General features: G+C 35.4%; 1 protein-coding gene and 1 non-coding gene across 8 annotated transcripts in view; one reads left to right on the top strand and one right to left on the bottom strand.

Moving 5' to 3' along the window:
• PPP4R4 (protein phosphatase 4 regulatory subunit 4) overlaps positions 1–27791 on the top strand; it is a 120229-nt gene that overhangs the window by 78759 nt on the left and 13679 nt on the right. For 6 of the 7 annotated variants that reach the window (XM_067726744.1, XM_067726734.1, XM_067726763.1 and 3 more), the window contains 14 exons: positions 2233–2355; positions 3914–4083; positions 4404–4523; positions 6848–6925; positions 7770–7853; positions 8689–8871; positions 13699–13804; positions 15287–15434; positions 17971–18115; positions 20989–21030; positions 21131–21205; positions 26594–26663; positions 27098–27181; positions 27486–27579. In XM_067726744.1, the coding sequence (XP_067582845.1) occupies positions 2233–2355; positions 3914–4083; positions 4404–4523; positions 6848–6925; positions 7770–7853; positions 8689–8871; positions 13699–13804; positions 15287–15434; positions 17971–18115; positions 20989–21030; positions 21131–21205; positions 26594–26663; positions 27098–27181; positions 27486–27579 (1522 nt within the window). The remainder of the gene's footprint in view (positions 1–2232; positions 2356–3913; positions 4084–4403; positions 4524–6847; positions 6926–7769; positions 7854–8688; positions 8872–13698; positions 13805–15286; positions 15435–17970; positions 18116–20988; positions 21031–21130; positions 21206–26593; positions 26664–27097; positions 27182–27485; positions 27580–27791) is intronic. The other variant, XM_067726754.1, reaches the window with a different exon arrangement.
• Positions 3417–3489, bottom strand: TRNAA-UGC (transfer RNA alanine (anticodon UGC)). The gene has a single exon. It is a non-coding gene; the product is annotated as a tRNA-Ala (tRNA).

The following is a 27791-nucleotide window of genomic DNA, read 5'->3' as shown; positions in this document are numbered from 1 at the left end:
CTAAATCAGCTTCCTCTACTTAATATTTTAATGCTGGAAATTTCATGGCCACAGGAGGAGAAATCTGGGATGGGATATTTGGGTGGGAATGGGTAAGGAGGTGTTTCTTAGTGTTGTGCAAATAAAATCACAAAGACAATTAAATTAGTTGCTCTACTGAGTGTGTGACTAGATTCTTAACCAATGTTAGACATTAGTTCAGTGCAAATTAACTATTTTGTCAGGGTGACATTTGGAAGGGCAAATGTCAAGTACTCAGATGCAAAACACTATTGTGTAATTGTAGGATTCCTTTGTTTTTGTTTTTAAATTTATTTATTTTACTTTTGGCTGCATTGGGTCTTCATTGCTGTGTATGGGCTTTCTCTAGTTGCAGAGAGCAGGGGGGCTACTCTTTGTTGCGGTGTGCGGGCTTCTCATTATGGTGGCTTCTCTTGTTGTGGAGCACGGGCTCAGTAGTTGTGGCGCACGGGCTTAGTAGTTGTGGCTCACGGGCTCTAGAGCACAGGCTCAGTAGTGTGGCGCATGGGCTTAGTTGCTCCGCAGCATGTGGGATCTTCCCGGACCAGGGCTCAAACTCGTGTCCCCTGCATTGGCAGGCAGATTCTTAATCACTGTGCCACCAGGGAAGCCCCTGTAGGATTACTTTGGATTAATAATATTTTAACTGAACTAGGAGACCCTCTTAAAGATTATTGCAATGTGGACAATTATGATGTATGGATGTTACAGAATAATAATTTAGGCCATTGAATGAACCAGAGGGGTAGCAACAGCAGTATCTGATAAGTGAACAAATGAATCTCTTTGTCCTAATAATGGGGCACCCTTAGGCATCCAAACTAGAAACATGGGCATCATCTCTGATCTGGGGCTTTTCCTGTCCCTCACTCGGTTATCACAGATCTGTCCTAACCTGTGTTCATGGCTTTATTTCTTCCTGTTCTTTCCCACTCCTCTGGCATCTGGTGTTCCAGCCGCATTTGCCGTTATCTTGGCATACCAAATTCTTTCAACCTCTAGCCTTTTCATGTTCTCCTTTTTCACTCTTCCCTCTATTTTTCTCCTAGCCAGCTGTTTCTTTTCAGTGCCCAGTTCAAAACAGTGTCTTCTCTGACATCTTCTAAATCCCTTTATACCAGGGGTTGGCAAACTATGGCTTCTAGGATAAATCCTGCTGCCACCAGTTTTTGTAAATAGAGCTTATCGGAACATAGCCACTCCCATTTGTTTATGTATTGTCTGTAGCTGTTTTGTGCCAAAGTGACAGAGTTGAATACTTGGGACAGATAAACTACAAAGCCTAGAATATTTGCAAAAATAGTTTGCAGACTCCTGCCTTATACTAACTATTAAAATAGTGATCACATTGTCTTATGATATTTTTTGTGTTTGACTTCTTTGCTGGTCTGAGTTTCTCAAGTTCAGAGAACTTTTTATTCATCTTTCTACTTCTGTTAATGCTTGTTGTCTGAGAAATTCAATAAATGTCGAATGAATGTTATTTAGTAAAAACAGTGGGTATGGTACTGAAATGTGTTGATAATAATAACAGTAATAATAATAATACCAATAAACCTGTTACAGGGTTTTACTTAGTATTGTCAGACCCTTAATAAAGTAGTGATTTATTTCTGAAAGTTTAAGAGAACTGTGGGAAATTCAGGGAACATTTGGAATCAAAACTTAAATATTGTTGATATCAGAAACTTATGACCTAAGCAGGCATACTCAAAGAATGAATTCACTTTTTAAAAAAGAGTTGTATAGGAAGGAAAAGCGAAGAAATTCATTATACAGAATGTAATATAAGCTAACTTACTTTCAATCAAAAATGAAATGACAAAATGCAGCATGGTGTGAGATGTATGCAGAAGAGAATTCCAGCTACTCATCTATTTATACTAGTAGTATTAGCATTCTTGTAGTTATTCAGACTCAAAACCTCAATCATCTTAACTTTTTAATTTGTAGTCACTCTATAGTTTATTCCCTATGGCCTGTGGTGTCAAGTCCAAACCTCTTAGCCTGGCATAAAAGTTTTTGATGTTTCCCACTTATCTCTCACCTATTCTTTAAGTCATCCCTCCATCATCATTGTTTTCAGATATTTTCTGTTACTCTGAGACTAACATAGTAATTTTTCTTTCTGGAATTTGTGTATATGCATTAATTTCTACATGTGCAGTGTGGGCAACTGGATCTAAACTATGTTTTATTCTTGTTTTTCAGATGACAGAAGTCAAACTATACTTCCCTTAGTGAAATCGTTTTGTGAAAAATCTTTCAAAGCAGATGAATCAATTCTTATTTCCTTATCTTTCCATTTAGGAAAACTATGCCATGGACTGTATGGTATGCTATGTCCTAAGAATGTCAAGATTATAGATAATTTTTCCCTTTTCTTTTAGCCACAAAACTTTAGCTCTTCAGTTGTAAAGCCTACCCTTTAAGTGTGTAAAATCTTAAGAGATCTTAGAATTTTGATAGCATAATTTAGAACACAGTTAGAAATGACTTTTTCACTCGTAGAACCTATATGAAAGAACAATCTCAGGGGCTTCCCTGGTGACGCAGTGGTTAGGAATCTGCCTACTAACGCAGGCAACACAGGTTTGAGCCCTGGTCTGGGAAGATCTCACATGCCACGGAGCAACTAAGCCCATGCACCACAACTACTGAATCTGTGCTCTAGAGCCCGCGAGCCACAGCTGCTGAGCCCGTGTGCCACAACTACTGAAGCCCACACACCTAGAGTCCCTGCTTCGCAACAAGAGAAGACACTGCAATGAGAAGCCTGTGCACCACAGTGAAGAGTAGCCCCTGCTCACCGCTGCTAGAGAAAGCCCACGCACAGCAATAAAGACCCAGTGCAGCCAAAAATAAATAAATAAATAAAATAAACTATTAAAAAAAAACCCAAAACAATGGCAGAGTGAAGTAGGCATAGACTTTTAAATTTCTGATTATTTTATCTTTATGTATTAGTTGGTATATGATAATAGAAGCTCAGGTATATTAACTATTGTGCATAGTAAGTATACGCTTACTAACTTTTTGTAGAATAATTAATATATCACATGAGCAGTTCAGCTTAGAATGCAGAATAATACCTGTAACTCTTGGCATTCTGAACATATTACTCAGTTCTTAGCTTACTAAAATAATGTAAGCATTAATTAAATTATAACAATCTAGCATAGAAAACATATTTTTATGCAGATTGTGGACTTTTAATAGACTGTTGAAAAAAATTATTGCAATATGTGTTGAGTTACTAGCTTCCTAAGACGGTATGTGAATGTGGAACCAGTGCATTCCATTGACCAAAATTATTTTGAGTTTACTTCACCGTCTTTCAGATTCCTTTGTTTTTTTTTTTTTTTGGCTGGGCCTTACCGCTTCTGGGATCTTAGTTTCCTGACCAGGGATTGAACCTGGGCCCACAGCAGTGCAAGTGCCAAGTCTTAACCACTGGACTGCCAGGGAATTCTCTCAGATTCCATTTTTAAGCTCCTTCTCTGCAGACATACGTGCATGTCTTTTCTGTAGGCAACTTCAGCATATTTACCATAAGTAAATAGCAATAATGGCTGCCATATTATTATTGTAGTGACTCATTAGTGGTATATACAGTGGTACATGCTGCAGAAATTAATGCAGATGTAATTCCTGTGTTGCATAGTTTTATACTATCGAAATTAAAATGAAAATATTATTAAAATTAACATAAGGTGAAGAACCATTAGATTTCTTCACAATAGTTATTCTTTTTTCATTGTTGCTTTTATTTATGATTTCCAACCATTTATTTAAATATTTGGTTCCAGTTATTTTTATTGCACTTTGCTTTTCCCTTTTTAATTATTGTTTTCAATTAAAATGTTGAGCAAAGGTTTTGCATTTGTTTTAGGAATATTTACTCCAGATCAACACTTGAGATTTTTGGAGTTTTATAAGAAACTTTGTACATTGGGTTTGCAACAGGAAAATGGACACAATGAAAACCAGATTCCACCCCAAATCTTAGAGCAGGAGAAGAAATATATTTCAGTACGGAAGAACTGTGCTTATAACTTTCCGGTAATAAATTATACATTTGTATTGGCTAAACGTTTTAATTTTAACTTAAAAACGTGAATAGATTGCATTGAAAAATAATGCCATATTTGACACTTGCTACATCACATTATGTCTGGTGTATGTTGGTTAATTTATATTTATCTCTGTGTAAGTATATATATTAGAATTATATGCATGCATTTGGATCTTCCAAATATGGTTTATAACTAAATTATGATTCAGAGGACATGATTCAGTTTAAGTGACATGATTATAATAAGAGGTGTTGATGCATGTTTTTCTCTCCTTCCCACTCATCTTCTCCCTCCCACCTCCACCAGGCCATGATTGTTTTTGTTGATCCTAAAAATTTCCACATGGATCTCTATTCTACATTCTTCTGCCTTTGTCATGACCCTGAAGTACCAGTCAGATACACTATTGCTATTTGCTTTCATGAAGTAAGTCTGAAAAAGTGATACCACTTTACATTTGTTGTTAATTCTACCTACATGTAGTATATGATTTTTTGATATTTTGTACACATCTGTTTACAGGTTTATTAAAAGATACAGGCTCCATATCGCTCTCATATTCTAGTCCTAAATATTGAAAAATTCCCGTAATTCTCTTTAGAATGTTACACAGAATTCATTTACATAAATACGTTATATTCGTTTAACAGGTATTAATCCATTCGTTCAGTATATCTCTAGTAAATCCTTACTTTAAGCCAGACATTGTGGTATGGATGTGGCTGTTACAGATCTGGAAGTAAAATCAGTTTTTATATGCTTTATAATGTTTATATTTAGCTTTACACCTAAACTTAAGAACTCGAGTACACATGGAAAATTGAGAGATAGATTATTTAAATTTATGGGTTTTACTGCAAATGGATCATGTTTCGTGAGCACAGCTTTTAGATTCAGCTGTTACAACAACTCTCCATATTGTAAGAGCAAAAGTGAATTTAAACTTTATGATGAATATAATTAACTTCTTAACCCTTGAGATTGAAATTTAGGGCATGTTTCTCGAGTGATTGCAGTAAGTACATGTTGCTATAACTGCAGTAAACATGTATAACCTATAACTTGCCAACTTTAGGACTGTCACATAAAAATATCTGTGTGGGTTAATAAAATATTCCCTTCTTTTATGAGAGGTATAATAAATATTCTTATTCTCAGTGAGAATATTTCATCCCCTTCCTTGCACTGTGTTCAGAGCATTGGCAGATTAGCTGAAAGTGCAAAGGATATCCATAGCATCATTAGAAACGTTACTTAAGACTGTTGGCTGTTGAATGATAGGCTTTGCTTCTTTTGAATAACATTTTTTTTCTGGTGTGAATGAAATGAATGTTCATTCTGCAAAGTCCAGAAAATATTCCCTTTAAATGGTGTAATTAATTAAAATAATTCAGTGTTGAACAATTAAGTCATCTTTGTAAATATGCATATAGGAATATGCTTTTGGAGGAGGAGAGAGGGCAGAGGGCACTGGCTGGCTGAGTGAACTACTTGTCTCTAATATGTATTAAGTGGGTATTTAGGCATGGTTACCATGCACGCTTGTATTTGTCTAGATTGGTGGTCTCCAGAGATGATTGCATGAGATTAGAGTCTGAGAAAGCAATATTTATGCAATACGAGAGTTTCTATTTATGTTTATTTTTATCTCATACCTTTAATATTTCATTTTATTTATGTCCACTATAAGTGGACATAATGTGTTAGCACCATAGAAAAAAAAATTGAAATATGTACACAAAAATATTTCACCAGTAGAAGTGAGTTTGGAAATCATTGATTTAGCTATTTGCTGGGTGGCTAATTTCTGTATTCTGACAATCATACCATGTAGGTAGGTTAAGATGATACTTCATAAATGAATGGTTAGTCTAGGTTTGTCCTTTTAAATAATGAAATTCCACTGGTGGATTTAAATTTCCTTAACAGTATTATTGTTGGATTCTGATAATTACTTTAGTATGTTCTGAGTTTATTCTTGTTTTTCAGAAAAATAATATTTTGAAAGTACTTTCAAAAAGTCAAAAACAACCCTGTAGAGCAAAGACTTTTAAAACACCTTCTTTGTCTAGGAACCCCTTTTTCAAGTAAAACCTTACTCAGAAACCCAGTATGTGGAAAAAATAACCCAAAAACTTAAAGGTGAAGTAGAAACTGGTGAATCTACCATTGCAGATTTTTACTGTTGCTTGTCTACAGGGAAAAAAAAAAAACAGTTCACAAAGGAGTTGGTTTAGTCTAGATTCTCCCAACTCCCAACTCCTCTCTTGCTGATTGAAGTCTTTGATGGGAAAAGTCTTCGAAGTTTTGCTTGCTTAGGAGTTTTCTCTATCCCTATGTGGCTACTGGCCTTCAGTAGAATTTGTCCCCTCTGGGAGCTCTGAACCGAGATGAATGCTCCCATGGCTGGTTTCCCTTGAAAGACCCTGTTGGCTGCTCTAAGACTTTAAAATGTGAACTACAGGCATCCATGGGCTCATTAGTGCTTGTGAGAGGGAAGTTATGACTGATAAATCCATTCTTCTACACTCCCGACCCTCATATGTTCACACACTCCAGTGTGTTAGGAAGCAGACTGAAAAGCTTACGTATGCAAGTAATTTTTCTAGAAATCTAATTTTATAGTTGTGTTGTAAACAAGTCTCATTTTAGAAGAAAATCTAACAGGGATTACTCTTTTAAAAATTGTTTTTATAACCTTTATATGTCTAGTAGTCTCAAATCTGAGAGACTTTATTGCTCCATTCTAGGTTTCTAAACTTCTGAATTCTGGAGTGTATTTAATACATAAAGAACTAATAACATTATTACAAGATGAATCATTGGAGGTAATACCTTCTTACTTTGCTTTTTACTTCTTTTATATTAAGTTTGAATATGTCAATGCCTTTTTTCTTTTATTTTCCTGCTTCTTGGGAATTGCATGAATTCTAATAGCTGACTAGCCCCAGAAGCTTCAAGTCGATATGCCACTGTATCATAGACTAGAAATTGGGAATATCTTTTTAAAATAGTAGGTTTTAAAATATACATGTATATTTGTTTGTTATGGAAAATTTTGGAAAGGTCAAAAAGTAGACAGACAGAAGAATATTTTTAGTTCTGATCACTGTTTCTCTTGTCTTATATTTTTTCATTTTCTATTTTTTCTGTATAAAGTTTTTAAAATTTTACATACTTGTGATCATATGTTATATCACATTTTATATCTGTTTGTTTCTCCTAGCATTGTTTGGGGAGTATACTTGTGGAGGCTTTGGAATACTTTATTTTGATGCTTTATCTACTATATCCTATTCACCCAAATGACTGCTAGCTTGCCAAGTCTCAACTCCTCAACATTAGACATCACTGAAGGTGTCGTCTGACTTAAACTGCTTTTCAAAAGTTGGGAGGCAGTTTTGAGCATGTTGTCAGGCTGTCTCAGATCTAGACGATTTGAATATTATCAAGAGGCAGACATACTAATCTCTTTTCAAAGGTAGTTTGATCAAGGTAGCTAATTTTGTTTCTAAGACTTTGCAGCAAGAAGATGACAGAGCAAGAAAATAGAAACCCCCAAAATGCTGTTTGGTAACTCATACTATTTCTGTGTAGAAATTGGCATGTTGATTAATCTAAGATTAGAAAAACAGCCATCACAAGAAGAGTAATCAATATCTTTGTTAAAAGGTACTAGATGCTCTCATAGATCATCTTCCAGAAATCCTGGAACTTATGTCTACTGGTGGAGAAAGCAGTGTTCAAGAAAATAAGGTAAATCCCATGTATCAAAAAAGTTTCTGGACATTATATGGCCTACCTTACTCTGCAGAGTTGTGAGGAATCAACAGAAGTGTATGAAAAACATTTAAAATAGTGCTTGCCACATAGTAGGTGCTCAGTAAATGTCTGCTGGAGTTTGAACAGCTTGAATTTCCTCTACCATTCCCTTTTTTTTTTAAACATCTTTATTGGAGTATAATTGCTTTACAATAGTGTGTTAGTTTCTGCTATTTAACAAAGTGAATCAGCTATACATATACATATATCCCCATATCCCCTCCCTCTTGCGGCTCCCTCCCACCCTCCCTATCCCACCCCTCTAGGTGGTCACAAAGCACGGAGCTGATCTCCCCGTGCGATGCAGCTCTTCCTACTAGCTATCTATTTTACATTTGTCCTCTACCATTCTTACATTACCACAGTCCTTATTTATTGTCCTTGGAGTTTACATTCATATTTTCAGTTCTTATTAGCATTTATTATTACTGCAAAGAATAGCAACTGTTGAGGACAGAAAGGTAGGAATTTAGAAGGTCAAAGTCTGCTGACAGTGAAATAGAATACATTTTACTTTAGAAGGGTTGTGAATCCCAGTCTCTTTCAAAATTTTGTTTCCAGTAATCATAAATTTTATATATAGATTTTTTTTTAAGTATTTGATTTTAATAAATATTTACTTCCCTGTGACAACTAAGATGCCTCCTAATTTCCGAAAAGGTTAAGAGTTCCCCCTCCCCGGTGTATTGTAAGACTGAATAATTTGGCTGAGTGCTGAAACTGATTTCTTTAATTATCTTTGATTCTCTTGATGTGTTTTCTTCTTTAGTTATCATCTCTCCCTGACTTGATTCCAGCTCTCACAGCTGCTGAGCAGCGAGCTGCAGCCTCTTTAAAGTGGAGAACTCACGAGAAGCTGCTCCAGAAATACGCCTGTCTGCCGCACGTCATATCAAGTGATCAGATTTATTACCGTTTCTTGCAAAGAATGTTCACAATCGTGATGACAAATGTGAGCCCAATACCTGTTATCTGACTTTCTCTTGAACTTGCTTCTGTTTTGGAATTAACCAAATTATCCACATTCTTGAAATAGAACGACACACTCAGTTCATGCCCTTCTGCCTGGAGGGGTGTTACCTTTGCTTCCCCACCGGTTCTCCTTTTCATCAGCTTCTGCCTAGCTGGAGAGAGGGATGCACAGGGAGAGTGTAAACACATGCACTGCAAGCTTGATACCGTTCTTCTCAAGGGAGAGGTTGGCAGGAGTCAGTGATCTCAACTGCAAAGTGCCTTTTGCTGTCATGTACACCTTTCATGTCTCATGGCCTCAGCTGTGCCCTGTTGCCTTAAGGGTATCCCTTAAGCCCCTTAATACTAGTTTGGGTTCTTTTTCTTTTATAGTACCTGAACAGTGACTTGTTACAAATAAAATGTATACAAAAAACACGGATGCCCTACTATGGATAACCTCAAAATTAGAGTCAAAGTAGGGGGGAAAAAAAAGGCTTGTATTCAAATTTCCCCATAGAGTAAGTTGTCTACCTTTTTCCTTAAAATTTCCAGAGAGGATTGTTTAACCCTCAGTTCACTATACATTGAATATGACATCCTACTACCATTTTTTGAAGTATAAAAAAGTTCTGCATAATGTATATGTTTTAGAAACTATTAAAAAAGTACTTTGAATTCTTATTGTTCTCAAAAAAAGTGAGATAACAAAATCTAGTAGCCATCTCAAAAACCCCAAATCAGGTTTAGCTTCAAAGAGGAAAAAAATGACATTATTGGTGTCATTTACAACTTAACTAAAAAAAAAAAGGAAAAAGGCATATATCTTATGACCTAACACCTCTACATGAAGTTTGTTTCATGTATCAAAGCAAAGTCTAGGGGTTGAAGGTTATTTTATAGATGTAATAATCTTAAAAATTGATATTGACAAAAATAAGTTCCTTCTCAGAGGATAATGTGTGAATGCACCACATAGAAAATTTCACATGAAATCAAGCAGAATTTATTAATTGCTGTATTCAGCAGTTAATTATTCGAGTCTGCTGTGTCAGGCACTGTTCTAAGAGCTGGGGATATAGGGTGAATAAGACAGACAGAATCCTGCTCTAAAGGACCTTGCATTCTTACATGGTGGTCATGTGGGAAGTGATAAATAGTAAAATAAAATAAATATATTAACAGGTGATCTTGATCTTAATTGTCTCAACCTGATTACTTAGTAAGTGTCTTTGTGTTTAGAAAGCTAAGAATACATAATTATTCCATATTTGTACTTTCCCTTATCAGGAAAGAGAAATGATTTATAACATAGTGTGAACAAAATACTTTCAAGCCTGAGGGATCTGCTTTATGTTTTCTTTTACAAGGAGGTAATTCCACACTTAAAAAGAAATACGTGATTCACTATAGCACATTTTCCATGATCAAAAAAGACACTTATATTCTGTTTCAATATTCCCTGGAGAAAAGATTATATTTTTAGTTCCGTATCTAATGGTCGTAATATTCATTCATTTAACAAAATTTATTGAGCACTTACTATGTGCTGAGTACTATTCTAGATGCTAGGAGCACAGTAGTGAATGAAAAGACAAAGGACCTGTTCTCATAGAACTTTAAATTCTATTAGAGACAGAAAATAAACACATATAATACATACATCATACACCAGGGATGAAAAGTACAAGGAGGAATTAAAAACCAGGGTAGAGGGGAAGAAAGTGATGGAGGGTCGTAGGATGGTATTGTGAATATAGTGGTCAGGAAAAAGCCCTTTCTGATTAAATATGCTTTGTGCAGAGGCTTGGACCAAGTAAGGGAGTGACCATGTGGAGGTCTGAAGGACAGGTGGTCCCCGCAAAGGGAAGAGTGGACGCAAAGGTGTGATACGGCGTGTGCTTGGTTGTGTGAGGAGCAGCAAGGAAGCCCGTGTGGCGGTCGTTAGCGAGAGATGAGGCTGGAGAGGTCGCTGGGCCCACAACACGCAGGTGCTTGAAGGCCATGAGGTAGAGCGTAGATTGTATTCTGTGATACAGGGGAAGGCTTTGGAGGGTTTTGAGTAGAGGAATGACAGAAACTAACATTTTTTCCTGCTTTAGTTATGAAAAAAATTTAAAACGCAGAAAGGCAGAGAAAATACTATAATGAACCCTCACACACCCATCACCTAGGTTTAACAGTTGTCAACATTCTGACGTATTTTCTATTTCATCGTGCTGAAAAATTTTAATTATAGATATCATTGTATTTTTATTTCTAAACATTTCAGTATTCATCTCTAAAAAAGGACATTGCCCTATATAACTATGATACAATTATTACATTTGACAAAATGAACAATTATCTTTAATATCATTTAAAGTTCATATTAAAATTTACCAATTGTGCCCCAAATATGTGTGACAGTTGTTTTATTCCATATAGGATCCAAGTAAGATCTATACATTGCCTTAGGTGGTTACATCTCTTAGTTCTCTTTTAATGCAGAACAGATTCCCTCTTCGCCCTTCCCCACTTTTTCATGACATTGAATTGAGGAAGAGACTTAGTCAGTTCTGTAGAATGTCTTCATGGATTAACTTGTTTATCTCTTCTCCATATTTCTTCTAAACTGGAGGTTTGATAAGGGCTTGCCGAGTCTTAGGTTAAACGTTTTTGGCAAGAATACTTCATAAATGCTGCTGTGTATTTTATGTTGCATTGTGTCTGGACGGCTGTCCCTCCGTAAGTGAGCTAGGAGTGGTTGTGCAGATGGGGACAGCTCTGTTAGCCTACTGCAAAATTGTGTTTTCTCTCTTGTGATCTGCGTCACAATCTGAAGCTGACACTTCAACACTCGGAATACCCAGTTTCCCACCAAGCTTTTACCCATTAGTTTTAGCATCCAGTGATGATCCTTGCCTGATCAGTTATTTCATTATAACTTGCAGAAAAATGATTTTTTAAATTCTGTCTTTTCTTCTACATTGTTGATGGCATTCTTCTCAGGAGAAATGCCTTTTTTTTACATCTACTTGGGTAATTTATTTACCCTAAAATATATTTCCTAATGTAAAGAGAGGGTAAATTCTTATTTCTTTTCCTCTAATTATCAATTTTCGGAGTTAGGAAAACTCTGAAGTGGTGCAGTAGCCACTTCCAATGATGATGAATGAATTTTGTTTTTGTCTCTTTCTTTTAGACTCATCATTTTATATTAAATAATGTTTTAATCAATTACAGTCATTATTCGCATGCTTAAGTGGTCACGACTTCTTTAAACTGGCTTTTACTTGTTTTGATATAATTACTTTTATCTTTGATTTCTGGCCCAAAAGACATTACCTTATACTGTGACGTATAAAATACACGTATTTTAAACTATTTTTATTTCAAATGACTAGTGTTTATGCATTTGAAATTCTATTAGTATACAAAAAATGAAAGAAAAGAGTAACATCCTTTTATTTAGTTCATTTATCTAAAATTCATTTTCCGTAATTCCACTGATATTTCTGTTTATGTACATTTCTTAAATTTTCTGTTCTAACTCATAGTGAATATTCTTTTTTTATATTCGATTAAAAGCACCACATGAAATGGTTCTCAATAGAATGGAAATAACTTGTATAAAATATGAGAGGAGGGGCTTCCCTGGTGGTGCAGTGGTTGAGAATCTGCCTGCTAATGCAGGGGACATGGGTTCGAGCCCTGGTCTGGGAGGATCCCACATGCCGCGGAGCAACTAGGCCCGTGAGCCACAACTACTGAGCCTGCGCGTCTGGAGCCTGTGCTCCGCAACAAGAGGCCGCGATAGTGAGAGGCCCGCGCACCGCGATGAAGAGTGGCCCCCACTTGCCACAACTAGAGAAAGCCCTCACACAGAAAGGAAGACCCAACACAGCAAAAATAAATAAATAAATAAATAAACCCCTACCCCCAACACCTTTAAAAAAAAAAAAAAAGATTGATTTAAAAGTAAGATTTAAAAAAAAAATATGAGAGGAGGTAGCAGGCAGTACTCTCTGAGCAATGTATAGTTTTTCCTACTTGAATTTCAAGGATCCTAGTATAATAGTCTGAATCGTCAAGAATTGATTGTTATAATATTTATATGTAAGTCAAGATGGTGAACATGAATCTATACTGGATACAGTATATCTGATTGAGAGATTTTTCTCTAATACATCATTTGAACCCAAATCCAGTAAAGATGAATGGTTGAATTCATTTAGAATTAAGGTTCTGCCCAGTCGTGTGACAGAAATTCAAAGGACAAAGGAGTTTAAAACACTGGTAAGAGTAATTGGTATGTTGTCCCTTGGGTTCTAAGCTTTATCTGTGTCATGGACCGGGGACCTCCAAGAATGGCATTGAGGTGGAAGAGGCCGAACTAAGCCAGAGGGATCTGACATATACCTGCTCATGGGATCTCTGAGTTTATATTTTAGAAGTTGCACATCTTTGGTGAGATACCTGACACAGGGTATGTTCTAACAAATGTTTGTTGAATAAATGAGTGACAAGGTCCAGAGGTGGTTGAGATATAATTTGGGGAGAATATCACTTAAGATGAAGTGGCAAGGAAATGAGAGTCAAATATAAATCAAATCTGGATGACTTGGAAATGACTGCCAAATTGAATTAACTTTGTAGTGTGATAGTAGATGAGTTGATTTGCCTGAGCGATGGTAACATTAAATTATGAAGACACTTCCACAGTGACTTGAGAGGTAGGCAATACTGCCTTTACTTTTAGTCAATAACTTAAAATAGATTTATGGGGCCAAATTGTTCAGAGTATATACTATTAGACTGGTTTAATTGTCTTCCTTATTTCTTTAAGAATGTCTTACCTGTCCAAAAGGCCGCTTCACGAACTCTATGCATTTTTCTACGTTATAATCGTAAACAAGAACAGAGACACGAGGTCATTCAAAAATTAATTGAACGTAAGTAATCATTGTCTCTCATTTTGAAAAATAGAAAGTAAACAAACTGGTTGGCCTTAGTTAGATCTGACATATTATGTATCATTTTGCCATGAATAATTAGGCCAGTGTTGGTATATATTTGCATTCGAGTTTTGTAGGCTAATTTTTTTGGCTTGTTTTAGAAGTCTTTGACAGGATCAGATTTGTGATGAATGAGAGTAGTGACTACTCTAGGCTGCCTTTTGTGAATTTCTACACTTGAGAAATTAAAATATGTATACTTATTGTTGAAAGCCCAGTTTCTATCCTGATTAATACAATTTGGAACTAAGATATATAAGTAGGCTATCCTTGAATCTAATAATTTGTTTTATGTTCCTATTTTAAATATCACAGAATGTGAGTTTTGTTCCCTTGAATAGACTTGATAGTACACATGAATGTGAATCTGGTAAGCCGAGGTGGTTTATAATGTCTTAAAAAATTGTCAATTAACAAATGCAAATTTATTTTAATTTGCTATGGGCTAAAATTAAGACAAAAACTTTTTGTTAAAATGTTAATTCTAGAAGTAGTGGTGCGCATCTATATATACTTAGTGAATTTGTTAATTATTGTGTACTTGCTTTGACTGTAGTGTCTTAATGCTTTTATTAAACTCTGTTATCCAGCACAGGCAGGTAATGGAATTTTTCTGGTTATTGGAGTTTACCATTTTAAGTATGGATCACCACTTTTCAAAAAATTCGAGTACATAAAATTCCATTTAAGAAAAAAAAATGCTCAATATACTTTAATCTTCCTTTTTTTTTACTGCATTTTAATTCAGTTTTCATTTTTTTAGTGGTAGGACCTGACCTTTAGAATGTTTTATTTTGAATGGAGATTCTATTTGGTTTTAAATATTAAGAATTTTGCTTTTGAACATTTCTGTAATAAGGGAGAGAAAATTATCCTTTCAACATTGACCTGAATGATTTTCAGTGATATCGTGTTTACATATGATTTTACTTCAAAGCATTTTTAAGGAAACGAGAAGAAGAAAACAGTTAATTTCATTGGTTAAAGATTTTGAAGTTATACAGACCTGCATTTGAATTCTAGGTCTGTACTTTCCAGCTCTGTGGCTTTAACCTCTCTGAATCTCAGTATCCTTACCTTTTAGGAGGAATAAATTTATTCTCATCCCATTGGATTGACTTTCAGGACTTAATGAGATAATATGTATAAAGTACTTAGTACATGGTGGGTAATCAAAAAATAGTAGATATGTTCATTCAATATTTAATAAATGCTCATGGAACTGAATGCAATGTTTAATACATTTTTTCTGTTTTTTCAGGTGCTATTAATTTGGGGGTATATAATATGATTTTTTTCTCTTGTTTTTGCTAAACAAATTGTGGATATAAAAAAGATTGTCATGGACTTAGTGATTTTTTTCACATGAAATTTTATGTAGGAAAAATTAAACTTATAATTTTTTGTTGTTGTTTCTAGAACTGGGCCAAGGAAAAAGTTATTGGAATAGACTCCGATTTTTGGATACCTGTGAATTTATTATAGAGATCTTTTCCAAATCATTTTTCTGTAAATATTTCTTTCTACCTGCTATTGAACTGACACATGATCCAGTAGCAAATGTGAGGTATGGTACCAATCCAAGAAAATATTTGAAAAAATTGTATTTTTTATGTATCTACTGTGATGAATATATGCCAAAGCATTTTCTTAGTCAATTAAAAATAATCAAGTGAAGAATTTATACTTGGTTTGAAATTCTTGGTAGACTTAACTGAGCCTCAGTAGAACCTGGAAGCGTGATCTTTTAACACTGTCTCAGGTCTTTAGTTTATTGGGCTGATAGCAGTACTCACAGCCAGACTGGCAGGTTTCTCCAGCCACTTGGATACACACATTGGCATCAAGAGAAGATTGAGTAGATGTGATTAATTTATCTCTATCTTCTAAGACTAAAGGAAAAAAATAGTTGAAAGTTGGCTTGGAGAAGATCTGCCCATTTTTACAGGCCCATTTATTCAGAGAAGTAAGGCTGTTTCCAAGGCTTTTAGCTGTCTCACATTTTCAAAATCCAGTAAATGGTAATTGGAGTTGATTAAATAACTGTGAAGTTAAATGAAACGGGCCTGAAAATGGCTTGCTTGGAAACTGAAAAAAAGAATAAATGTATTTTGCCTTTTTTTCCTCCCCAAACAAGCATATTAATTTTTTTTTAATTGTGGTAAAACATACATAACATAAAATTTACCATTTTAACTATTTTATACAATTCAGTGGCATTAAGCACACATGCATACTGTTTGAGTTATTTGTATATTGCATAATGAGTTGAAGAGAATTTTAAACCCTCAGCCATTAGATTTCGTATTTGTGCTCTATGCCTCTGTTCTGAATTTGAGGAACTCATCTGTAGGAGACACAGAGTCAGTTGGCCAAGACTTCCTGAACAGAACTCCAGAGCTCCCTGCTGAGCTTCCACATGCCAGCCATGCTTCATGCTAGTTTCAAGCTGTGTGACATATTTGTATGTTTTATAAAAAAATGATGTACATTGTAGACAACATGCAACCATTTAATACTTTTTAACAGGAAGACTTGGCCAGGCAATAAGCATAGACTGATAGCATGGCTGTTGAGAGAAAATATACCAAGAAGAATTGTCAGAAGATGTTGAAAAGTTCAGCCTAAGAATGCTGTGAGCATTATTTAAGGGGGACACATCTAGACATTGGTTTTGTTTTGTATTTTTAGGGTGAGAAAATACAGAAAGTACCACTGCATTGGCTTTAGTATTTTGTGCATCTTAACCTGTGCTCTACAAACTAGAGCTGACGTTTCCTTGACTTGAGATTTAAAGCAAATTTAAAGTGATTTAAAGTAAATTGAAAGACCCCGTTGATAATTCTTTAGAATTTACCTCTTGGTGAATAACTAAGGGATCCAACCACATTGTTAACGTTTTGCAAATTGAAGTTGTGATTCTAGAAAAATAGCTTCCAATGTGTTGAATCGTCATTTATCAAGCAGTTCCCAAAAATTATTTGAAAGGAAGTGAAATCATCTCTACTCGAGTCAGTGTGACTGACAGCATAGCATTGACTCTAAGGGAAAGCAACCTGTTAATTCAAAAACCAGATGAAGATGAATATTGCTCTATGAATTTTGGTGGTTTTTCTGAGTAAGAGATGATCGTATAGCAGTTTGTCTTGGTTCTCACTCTCCTGCTTGGGCAGCTGCCAGCCTAAAAAATGGGTCCAGCAACACCATATACTAACTGGCTTTTGGATACGAAAGGCTTTGCTCAACACTTTTAGAAATGTGCAGGTAGAATGAAAGCCATGACAGGTGAGAGTGGCCGGATCATCTCTTGCCTGAATTACTGAAAGAGCCCCCTGCCACCCCGTGTCCCTTTTGTCCTTGGCCACCTACAGTCTAATCTCAATACGGTAGCCAGATGATACTTTCCAAACGTTAGGTCACATCATTGCACTCGGCTGTGCAAAACCCTCCGTGGCTTCTCATTGCTCTCAAAATGAAAGCCAGTCCCCAAACCGTGAGCTGCAAGGCCCCGGATGAACTGGCCTCCTATTTCACTCTGAGGCCTCCAGCTGATTTCGTTTTTGCTCTGTTCTAGACGTGCTAGCCAGTTTGCCAGTTCTGGCCAATTTGTTAATTTGGGGCAACTTCTAAGGCAGGCTCGCCCCTCTTCTCTAGATAGTCACAAGGCTTAGTCCCTAATTTACTTTCATTCTTTGCTTAAATGTCATCTTTTCAGTGAAATCTTGACTAAAAGCCTTCCTGACCACCTGGTTTGAACTTGTAATCCCCCTCCTTGTACTCCTTTGTCGTCTTTCCCTGCTTTATTTTTCTCTGCAGCATTTACCACTGTTTGACAGACATTTTGCGTATTTGTTTATCCTCTCTCCCTACCCGTGTACTAGAACGTAAGCTCTGTGACAGCAGAGAATTTTGTTGGTTTTCTCCACTGCGTTATCTCAGCATCCAGAATGATGAACGCTTGACTCATCATAGACCCTCCATAGACATTTGTTGCATAAGAAATTCTCAGGCTAGCTAAAGCTTGAGTTTTCTTTCAATTTCATGTGACTGTCATTCTTAGTTATTAAATTCACTCACAAGTTAATACTGTCAATTTATTGCAGAATGAAACTTTGCTACTTGTTGCCCAAAGTGAAATCTACCCTAAAGATCCCTGCAGATAAACATCTACTTCAACAGTTAGAAATGTGTGTGAGAAAACTCCTCTGTCAAGAAAAAGATAAAGATGTTCTGGCCACTGTGAAAAGAGTAAGCGTCCCTCTTGCCACGACATTTGCCTTTCTTGCAGTGTTCACCACAGCCTCACTATCTTAGCTTGATGGGATAGCAATATGTTAAAATATTTCTATCACTGCTAGAGGAGTAAGAATTAGTAACTGATTTGGTTGATGTGTGCTCCAATTGGATATGAAAGTCCTTCTAGAGGGCACTGAGACATTAATCTTTTATTACTGGTGATATAAGCTCTATGAGAGAGCTTACATTTTAGGTACTCAGTAAATACTGTTCAGCTAATAATGAATGAGTACTTCATTCACCAGACTCTTTATAAGTGATTAGAATTGGGAAAACTTTGTTGGTATAATAGGGAAAGTCACCTTTGATAGAAACTTAGCCCTGAAAGGGCTGGAGGGGCCTTCAGTGATCTGTTGGACTTTGCAGAAGCTCGAGACCTAGAAATGTTCAAGTGTTTGCTTAAGATCTTCTTGGTAAGTGGCAGAGCCAGGGCTGAATACAGATCCCTAGCGCTTTTCAATTATGTAACATTGTGTCTTACGGGTTTTTGTTTGTTCGTTTTAGCGTGTGATCTTATATGGATTGTTTGGCAATATTGGAACTCTAACACAGTAAACATTTGGGTTAGTGAAGTCAAACCTTAAAATACTTTATAGTCTGCAAAACCTTTTGGTTGAGTATATAATATTTTTATAAGGTTATGTCAAATGAAAATCATTACTTTTATGGTGATAAATTGGGAGATTCGGACTGACATGTATATACACTGATGTGTATAAAATGGATGACTAATAAGAACCTGCTGTATAAAAAAATAAATAAAATAAAATTCAAGAAAAAAATCATTACTTTTATGAATCTGAATGTGAAGTTCAGGACACATAGTTTTTGAGCATTTATTTGTAGTGAGAGAAGTTAATTTATTAATGTGTTAAGTAACTTGGTGTCGATGGTGAGGAAAACAGAAAGAGTCCTTTGATTTTTTTTTTTTTTTCTCTAGAGATCATTGCCAGATGTTGCATAAGGAACTTTTTTTTTTTTTTTTTTTTTTTTTTTTTTTTGCGGTATGCGGGCCTCTCACTGTTGTGGCCTCTCCAGTTGCGGAGCACAAGCTCCGGACGCGCAGGCCCAGCGGCCATGGCCCACGGACCCAGCCGCTCCGCCGCACGCGGGATCCTCCCGGACCGGGGCACGAACCCGCGCCCCTGCATCGGCAGGTGGACTCCCAACCACTGCGCCACCAGGGAAGCCCCAGGAACTTTTTAATAAAGTGATTTGATAACTTAGTATTAATTAGTATAATTTTATTTTACTGAAATGTAAATTCTTCTTTCATTAACTGAAATAATCAGAAATACCCAGAGTCTGGACATGCATCTAAATCTAAAAACATAGATACACATAACATTTGTTTCTATCTTTACTGTTTAATTACAGAAGTGTAAGCAATGGAATTAACTTTCAAAATAGTAAACGTGAGACAGTTACTTTTTTGAGAGAATTTATTAACTGAAGAGGTAACTCAAGCTAACCCTATAAATAGGGGCAAAAATGATATAATTAAAAAAAATGATATAATTAAATTGATAGATTATTAACTTTCAGTGGATTATTCTGTAGTACAGCCCTTATTTTAAGAACGTGTCACGTGAGGAAGTCAGTCTGTCCCATGAAAATTCTATAGTATAATGTTTATCAAACTGATGTATTGGTATGGGAACCTCTCAGGAAGCTAGCTATTCAAAGCTTTGGGATAAAAATGAATTAGTCAGTTTTTTAAGATGAAAAGTAATTTCATTTAAAAGGGCTATTTCATGCCATAAATTATAACATTTTCATAAATTTCAGCATAAAAATAAAACTTCAAATAAATATTATGTTTGCAATGGATAGCTTTAGGCATATGAATAAATGTACTTTATCCTGGCCATCAGAGTTACTCCTGTAAAAAAGTACTGTCCTCTATCAGAGACAGAACCCTGGATTAGATGGGCCATTCATTGTTTGACTGAAATAATTTATTTCAGACCAATGTATTTGAAAAGATAAATACTAAATTAAGAGAATGCTTTCAGAGTAAAGTTTTTTCTATTGGTCAAAATGTCATAATAATCAAAAGTTTCTGTGGCAAGGAACTAAGGATATTAAGCCCAATGATACCTAGCTTTTTATATATTTAGCTAAAAGTTTTTTTAAAAAATTCAAAAATTATATTGTATTTCTGAAGATTCAGAAAAGAGTGGCACAGGACGTTATTAGAAACTAAATTGCATGTGTTTAGTATTTAAAATAATCCTCTACACTTGCTTTTCTTTTTTTTTTTAATGTAATTAATTAATTTATTTTTGGCTGTGCTGGGTCTTTGTTGCTGCGCACGGGCTTTCTCTAGTTGTGGTGAGTGGGGGCTACTCTTTGTTGCGGTGCGCAGGCTTCTCATTGCGGTGGCTTCTCTTGTTGCCGAACACGGACTTTAGGCGCGTGGGCTTCAGTAGTTGTGGCTCGCGGGCTCTAGCGCAGACTCAGTAGTTGTGGCGCACGGGCTTAGTTGCTCCGCGGCATGTGGGATCTTCCCAGCCCAGGGGCCCTGTGGCCCCTGCATTGGCAGGTGGATTCTTAACTACTGCTCCACCAGGGAAGCCCTACACTTGCTTTTCTTAAGTTGAAAAACTTTTAAAAGTTTAAGTGGATCTTGGTGTTAATATATAGAGGTTGATTAAAAACACAACATAGAGTTGGGAAGAACTTTAGAGACTTTCTAATTTAGCCTTTCACATAGTAGAGAAGTCTCTTCTTTGATCCTCCCTCTGGAAAAGGAGTCTTTCTGAGAAATGATTAGTTGATTTAATTTAATTACTGTTGAATAATTTAAAACATTTTCTTTGCAGACTGTGTTAGAGTTGGACAGAATGGAAATGTCCATGGACGCTGTGAGTACACTCTCTTTACCTTATGTTGAAAGGAATATTTAAAAATTGGCAGAGACTCATCATTAATGTTTCACAATTTCATTTTAAACTTTAAACTTAGTTTCAGAAAAAATTTTATGAAAAAGATTTGTTGGATCAAGAGAAAGAAAGAGAAGAGCTACTTCTTTTGGAAATGGTATGTTTTCACACACACACACGTACTCTTTTCTGACCAGTATTAACTGTGCTTTGTTATTAAATCTAATCAATAATTTCTTTCAGTTTCATACTACTTTTATTTTCCCTAAATGACTAAAGAAGAATCCTGACCTTTTGAAATATGTTCTTTTATGAATTGTAAGGAAAACTACATTTGAGAGCCTTAAAAAAAAAAAAACTACCTTATTGAAGTATGATTGACTTATGATTAACAGCAAATACTTAAAGTGTGCAATTTGATGAATTTTGACATACAGACATACCCATGAAACCAGAATATAAAATACCAAACGTTGCCATTCCTTCAAACATTTCCTTGTGCCCCCTTAGTGATTCACATCTTCTACTCTAGTCCCTAGCAACCACTAATCTAGTTTCTGTCACTGTAAATTAGTTTGCATTTTTTAGAATTTATATAAATTGAATCATATGTTAGTACCTTTTTGGGTCATGCTTCTTTCCATCAGCATGATTACTTTGAGATTCATCCATGTTTTTGTGCATATAAAGAGGTCATTCCTTTTTATCTCTGAGTAGTAGTCCGTACCGCGGATATACCACAATGTGTTTATCCGCATCTTAACGGACATTTGGGTTACTTCTAGCTTGGGAACATTAGTGAAGAAGTCTTTGAGTGGACATAAGTTTTCATTTCTCTTGGGGAAATAACTTAGGAATGGAATGGCTGGATCGTATGGTAAACTACACTTAACTTAAAAACAAAGACTGTTTTACAAAGTGCCTGTGCCGTTTTGCATTCCCACTGGCTGTGGTGGAGAGCTTCGGTTACCCCGTATCCTCTCTAATGCTCGAGAGGGTGGGTATGTAATATTATCTCAAATTGCTTAGCCCTGATGCCTAAGGAGACTGAGCATCTTTTCCTTTGTGTATTGGCCATCCTTATATCTTAGTTGATGAAGTCTCTTTTCAGATTTTAAAGGATTTTTGTTTATCTTCTTATTGAGTTGTGAGAGTTCTTTATAAACTCTGAATACAACTCCTTTGTCAGAGATACATTTTATGAATATTTTCTTGGAGTCTGTGCTTCATGGTGTCTTTGGACGAGAAGAAGTTTTTAATTTTGATGAAGTCCAACTTATCCTTTTTTTCTTTTAGCATAGTTCATGCTTTTTTGTTCTAAGAGTCTTTTGTCTATCCCCAAATTATAAAGACTTTTTCCTGTGTTTTCTTCTAGGAATTTTAGTTTTAGGTTTTACATTTAGGTCTATGATTCATTTCAAGTTAATTTTTATATATGTTGATTTTTTCTATCTCAATGAGCAATTATTCTAATACCATTTATTGAAAACTTTACTTCCATTGAATTGCCTTAGCACCTTTTTTAAAAAAATCAGTTGTCCATATATACATATATCTGTTTCTTGACTCCCATTCTGTTGCAGTGATTTATAGGTTTATCTTTTTGGCAATTCCAAACTATCTTGATCGCTGTAACTTTATAGTAATTCTTAAAATCAGGTAGGGTAACTTTTCCAACTTTTTAAAAAATTGCTTTGGCCAGTAGAGGCCCTTTTCATCTTGATACAATGTTTAGAATCAGTTTGTCAATTTCTATAAAAAGCCTGCTGGAATTTTAGTTAGGATTGTGTTAATTAGCATTGATCTGTAGGTCAATTTGGAGAATTGCCATCTTAACAATTAAGTCTCCCAATCCATGAACATTGTCTACCACTTCATTTATTTAGTCTTCTTAGTTTTGGTAGAGTTAAGTGTAGAGTTCAAGGCAGTCTTTTGTTAGATTTATTTCTAGTATATTACGTGTCTTGGCATTATAAATGGAATTGCAATTTAAAGTTTTACTTTCCAGTTTTTTGCTGCTGGAGTTTAAGAATACTATTGATTTTTGTATATTAACCTTGTATTTTGAAAATGTGCTAAGTTTGCTTATTTGTTGTAGAAGTTGGTTTTTAGATTTAATAGGACATGAGTCTACCTGAGCCATTATGTCATCTTTTAGTACAGTAGGATTACTTCTTCCTGTTCAGTGTTTGTGCCTTTTATTTCTTTCTTTTTGTCGTATTAAAAGGTCCAGGACCTCCAGTATAATAAGAGACCTCTGACTAATAAAAGTGATGCAAGTAGGCATCTTTGTCTTTTTACTGTTCTTAGGGGGAAGCAGTTCAATCTTTCATCATTAGGTATGGTGTTACCAATAGGTTTTATATAGATGCCCTTTATCGCTTCTATTCCTAGTCTGCTGAGAGTTTTTATGAGTGATTGTTAAATTTTGCCAGATGCTGTTTCTGCATTTCCTGAAATGATATTTGTTTTTCTACTTTCATTGTGTTAAAACACTGAGTTACATTGATTTTTCAAATGGTAAACCGATTTTATATTTTGGAGATAAACTCTATTTGGTGATGATATATTGTCCTTTTCTCCGCTGTTGGATGCTTGGCTAATTTATTTAAAGGAATTTTGCCTTTGTATTCATAAATTCATAGTGAGAACTGGTTTATAATTTTTGGGGTCATTTCTTGGGTCTTTTAAATTTGGTATTCGAGTTATTCTGGCCTCATAAAATGAGATGGATAGTATTACCACTTCCTCTATTTTCTGACAACTTTTGTATAAAATTGTTTTTTTTCCTTCCTTGAGTGTTTGATAGAATTCACTAGTGAAACTATCAAGACTCAAAGTTTTCATTTTGGAAGGATTTTGATAATTCATTCAATTACTTTAATAGCTATAATACTATTCAGATTTTCTTTCTTTTTTGTCAATTTGATAAGTTGCTTCCCCTCCCCAATTTGTCCGTGTCATCTAAGCTGTCAAATTTGTTGGCATATGTTGTTTATAATATTCTTATATTATCCTTCTAATGTATATAGAATCTATGATGATACCCCCTTTTATATATATATATATATATGTATATATATATTTTTTTCTTTCCCGGTACGCGGACCCCTCAATGCTGTGGCCTCTCCCATTGCGGAGCACAGGCTCCGGATGCACAGGCTCCGGATGCGCAGGCTCAGAAGCCATGGCTCACAGGCCCAGCCGCTCCGCGGCATGTGGGATCCTCCCGGACCGGGGCACGAACCCGCGTTCCCTGCATCGGCAGGTGGACTCTCAACCACTGCGCCACCAGGGAAGCCCCCCTTTTATATCTTTATCTTAGTGATTGGTGTTTCTCTCTGTCTCTTCGCCCCCCCCCCTTTTTTTTTTGAATTGCTTTTTGGTGTTTTCTCTAGAGATTACAGCAGACATACCTAACCTTTTATAGTCTTCTTTTTGTTAATATTGTACCACTTTATTTAACAGTGATACAGAACCCTTTACTTGCTCCATACTGTTCTTTATGTTACACTTGTCATGTGAATTACATCTGCACTGAAAACCCCACCAGTCAGTGTGATAATTTTTGCTTTAAGTTGTCATATGTATCTTGAAGAACTTAAGAGAGTAAACCTGTGTGTTTACTCAGATGTTTACCATTTCCAGTGCTCTTCATTCATTGCTTAGGACCCAAATGTCCCTCTTATTTTTTCCCTTCAGCCTGAAGAACTTTCTTTGGAAGTTCTCGGAGTGCAAGTATTTTGTAACAAATTATCTTCGTTTTCCTTTATCTAGAATGTCTTATTTGTGCCTTTCTCTCTAAAGGATATTTTTATTGGATACAGAATTCTGGGTTTACAGCCTTTTTTATGCTGTACTTTAAGAAGTGTTTCTGTCTGTGTTGTGGTCTCCATAGCATCTGATAAAATATCTGTTCTCATTTGAATTATTATTCTTCTCTATATAATGTTGTTTGTCTCTGTCTACTTCTAAGATTTTTTCTTTTCTTTTTTATCTTTAGCAGTTTGCTTGTGATGTTTTTAGGCATGATTAGCTTCAAATTTTTTCTGTCTTGGATTTGCTGAGCTTCCTGAATCTGTAAATGAGTGTCATTTCCCAAATTTGGGAAGGTTTGAGCCATTATTTATTTCAATATATGTTCTGTCCCAGTTCCTCACTCTTATACCTCTGGGTCTCCAATTGCACATATGTTAAATCTTTTGATACTATCCCACAGGTCCATGAGGCTTTGTTCTTTCTTTCTTTTTTTTTTTTTTTCCTTAAACTCTGCTACTCAGAGTGAATAATTTCTGTTGATCCATCTTCAGTGTCACCAGTTCTTTTCCTGCCCTCTGCATTTGGCTGCGGAGACTCTCCACTGATTTTAAAATTTCCATTACTCTATTTGTCAGTTCTAAAATTCTGATTTTTTATATTGTCTATTTTTCTGCAGAGAATTATGCTGTAAGATTAAAAACTTAAGTGGAAATCCTCTGAAAAGCAAATTGCATTATTTCAGCAGTCTAAACCAAAGATTAGAGTTCAGGATTGCCAGTGGTAGAAGATGTAGAGAATAAGCAGACTCTAAAACATTTTAGGACTTAATGACCTAATAAACCCAAGACAAAGATCAGAGAATAGGAATAGATCCACAGATGATCCTGATATTAGAGTTAGCAGACAAGGACTTCAAGACAACTGTGATTAATATGATCGAGATAGTAGAGGAAAAGATGACGCAGGTAACACTACTATTAAGCCCACTTGGTGATATCTTTCAGTTTTGCATGTTTTATTTTCAGTTTTAGAATTTTTATTTAATAGTTTTTTATGCAGTCCAGTTCTATGTGGAATATTTTTTATCTTGCGTATTTTCTCTGCCTTTTTATTTTACATGCACTTGAAAAGAATGTAGTTCTCCAGTGTTGATTGTAGTGTTCTGTACATGTCAGTTATGCCATGTTTGTTCAGAACTTGATATGTTTATTGATTTTTCTTGGCTATTCTGTTGGGATAAAGAACTCTTTGAGTTTGGGTAACATTTTGTTTCTTGGTCTGGGAGCTGATTATATGGGTGTGTTCACTTTGGGAAAATTTATTGAGCTGTACACTTATATTTGTGCACCTTCTCTATGTGTATTATACTTCAATAGAACATTTAAATAATATCTAAAAGATCATTTCTTTTTCTCTCAGTCTTTTAAAAGAAGAACATTATTTTGCCATGTATCAGTCAGAAATGGAAAGGGCCAGTAGTAACACATTTTGCTGATGAGAATGAGTAAATAAGTTGTAGAAATTAACGGCTCATCACAACAGTGATACTAAACTCATTGTTTTAGTTTGACAAGCCTCCAAGGGCACAATTCTGTAGATGTTTAAAAAAACACAAATCTGAAAGAACTGTGACTTCTTTAGACACTAATTTGGAAAAACAAATTACTTCTGTTATGTATTTTTGTGAACTGTATCTGTACCTCTAAAGCTTAGAGTAATTTCTGATTAGAACAATTTTCTAAATCTAATGCTTACCTTTAATGCTAAGATACTGTTTTATTAATAGGAACAATTAGAAAAAGAAAAGCAACAAAATGATGGAAGGCCCATGAGTGATAAAACCTTTGAAAAGAAACGTAAGTAGTTTTCGCATGTCTTTATCACCAAGGTACCCAACTGATGTTGCATCCTAGCATGCTGAGAGACCATGCTTAGTTTTTAATTTAATATGGAAAATCACTTCACTTTCTTTCATTTATCAAAGTTGTTTTCAAAAATTGGCTGCTAACTGTGATATAGGTTTAGGAGTACATGAATAAATGGTGAGGATCAATGTGGAGGTTCAGATCCTTCAAAGGAAAGTTTGAAGTTTGGTAACAGCAATAAGATTGCAAAATTGATCACTGAATAACTAAGATTGAAATATTTAAATATATAAAAAGTAAGATTTGGAAGAGAGTGTTGCTTCACTAGGGATAGTGATTCATATTCTCTGCATTGCCTTGTATGTGTATGGAGATTAATAAGAACTCAGAGGAAATTATAGCACTTAAATCAGAGTTTGTTTTAGGTAGAGACACCAAGACACCAACAACTCTGCCCAAGAACATCCCCATTTCTGTCCCTGGACCCTCTTCTGGCACCCCATCCACAAGTAAGAAACTTGTTTTTGTGTCTCCTTTTTTCCTTTCCTAAACAATAATTACAGGGAAGTCACTCCGTGAGATGAGATATATCATTTGAAGGCACCTTTTGCCTTTTACTGTTAGCTGTTTTGGCGGTTCTTAATGGGCAGTAGGGGTAAGAGATACACCAGTCAGGTCAAGCTAAGGAAAGGAAGCTACACCTGTCAGTGTTTTACTGAAAATTGTGGGAGTTGGAGAGGAAATGGGGTTGGGGCAGCTAAGGATGAACTGATGAACTAAACAATTGCATTTTCCTTTTGCTTGTTACTCTAGGCAAAGAAATCAAGAAATCCAAATTGATTCGAAGCCAGTCTTTTAATAATCAAGCTTTTCATGCAAAATATGGCAACTTAGACAAGTGTGCTGGGTATGATCTGTCAGCTACTCACATTTTGACTTAATTTTTATTTTATTTTATTTTTAATTAATTTTTACTGGAGTATAGTTGCTTTACAATGTTGTGTTAGTTTCTGCTGTACAGCAAAGTGAATCAGTTATACGTATACATATATCCCCTCTTTTTTAGATTTCCTTCCCATTTAAGTCACCACAGAGCATTGAGTAGAGTTCCCTGTGCTA

This window comes from Pseudorca crassidens, chromosome 1, assembly GCF_039906515.1.
Source record: "Pseudorca crassidens isolate mPseCra1 chromosome 1, mPseCra1.hap1, whole genome shotgun sequence".
Lineage (NCBI taxonomy): Eukaryota > Metazoa > Chordata > Mammalia > Artiodactyla > Delphinidae > Pseudorca > Pseudorca crassidens.
The sequence above is the reverse complement of the archived record's forward strand: the minus strand, read 5'-3'. Positions and strand labels throughout refer to the sequence as shown.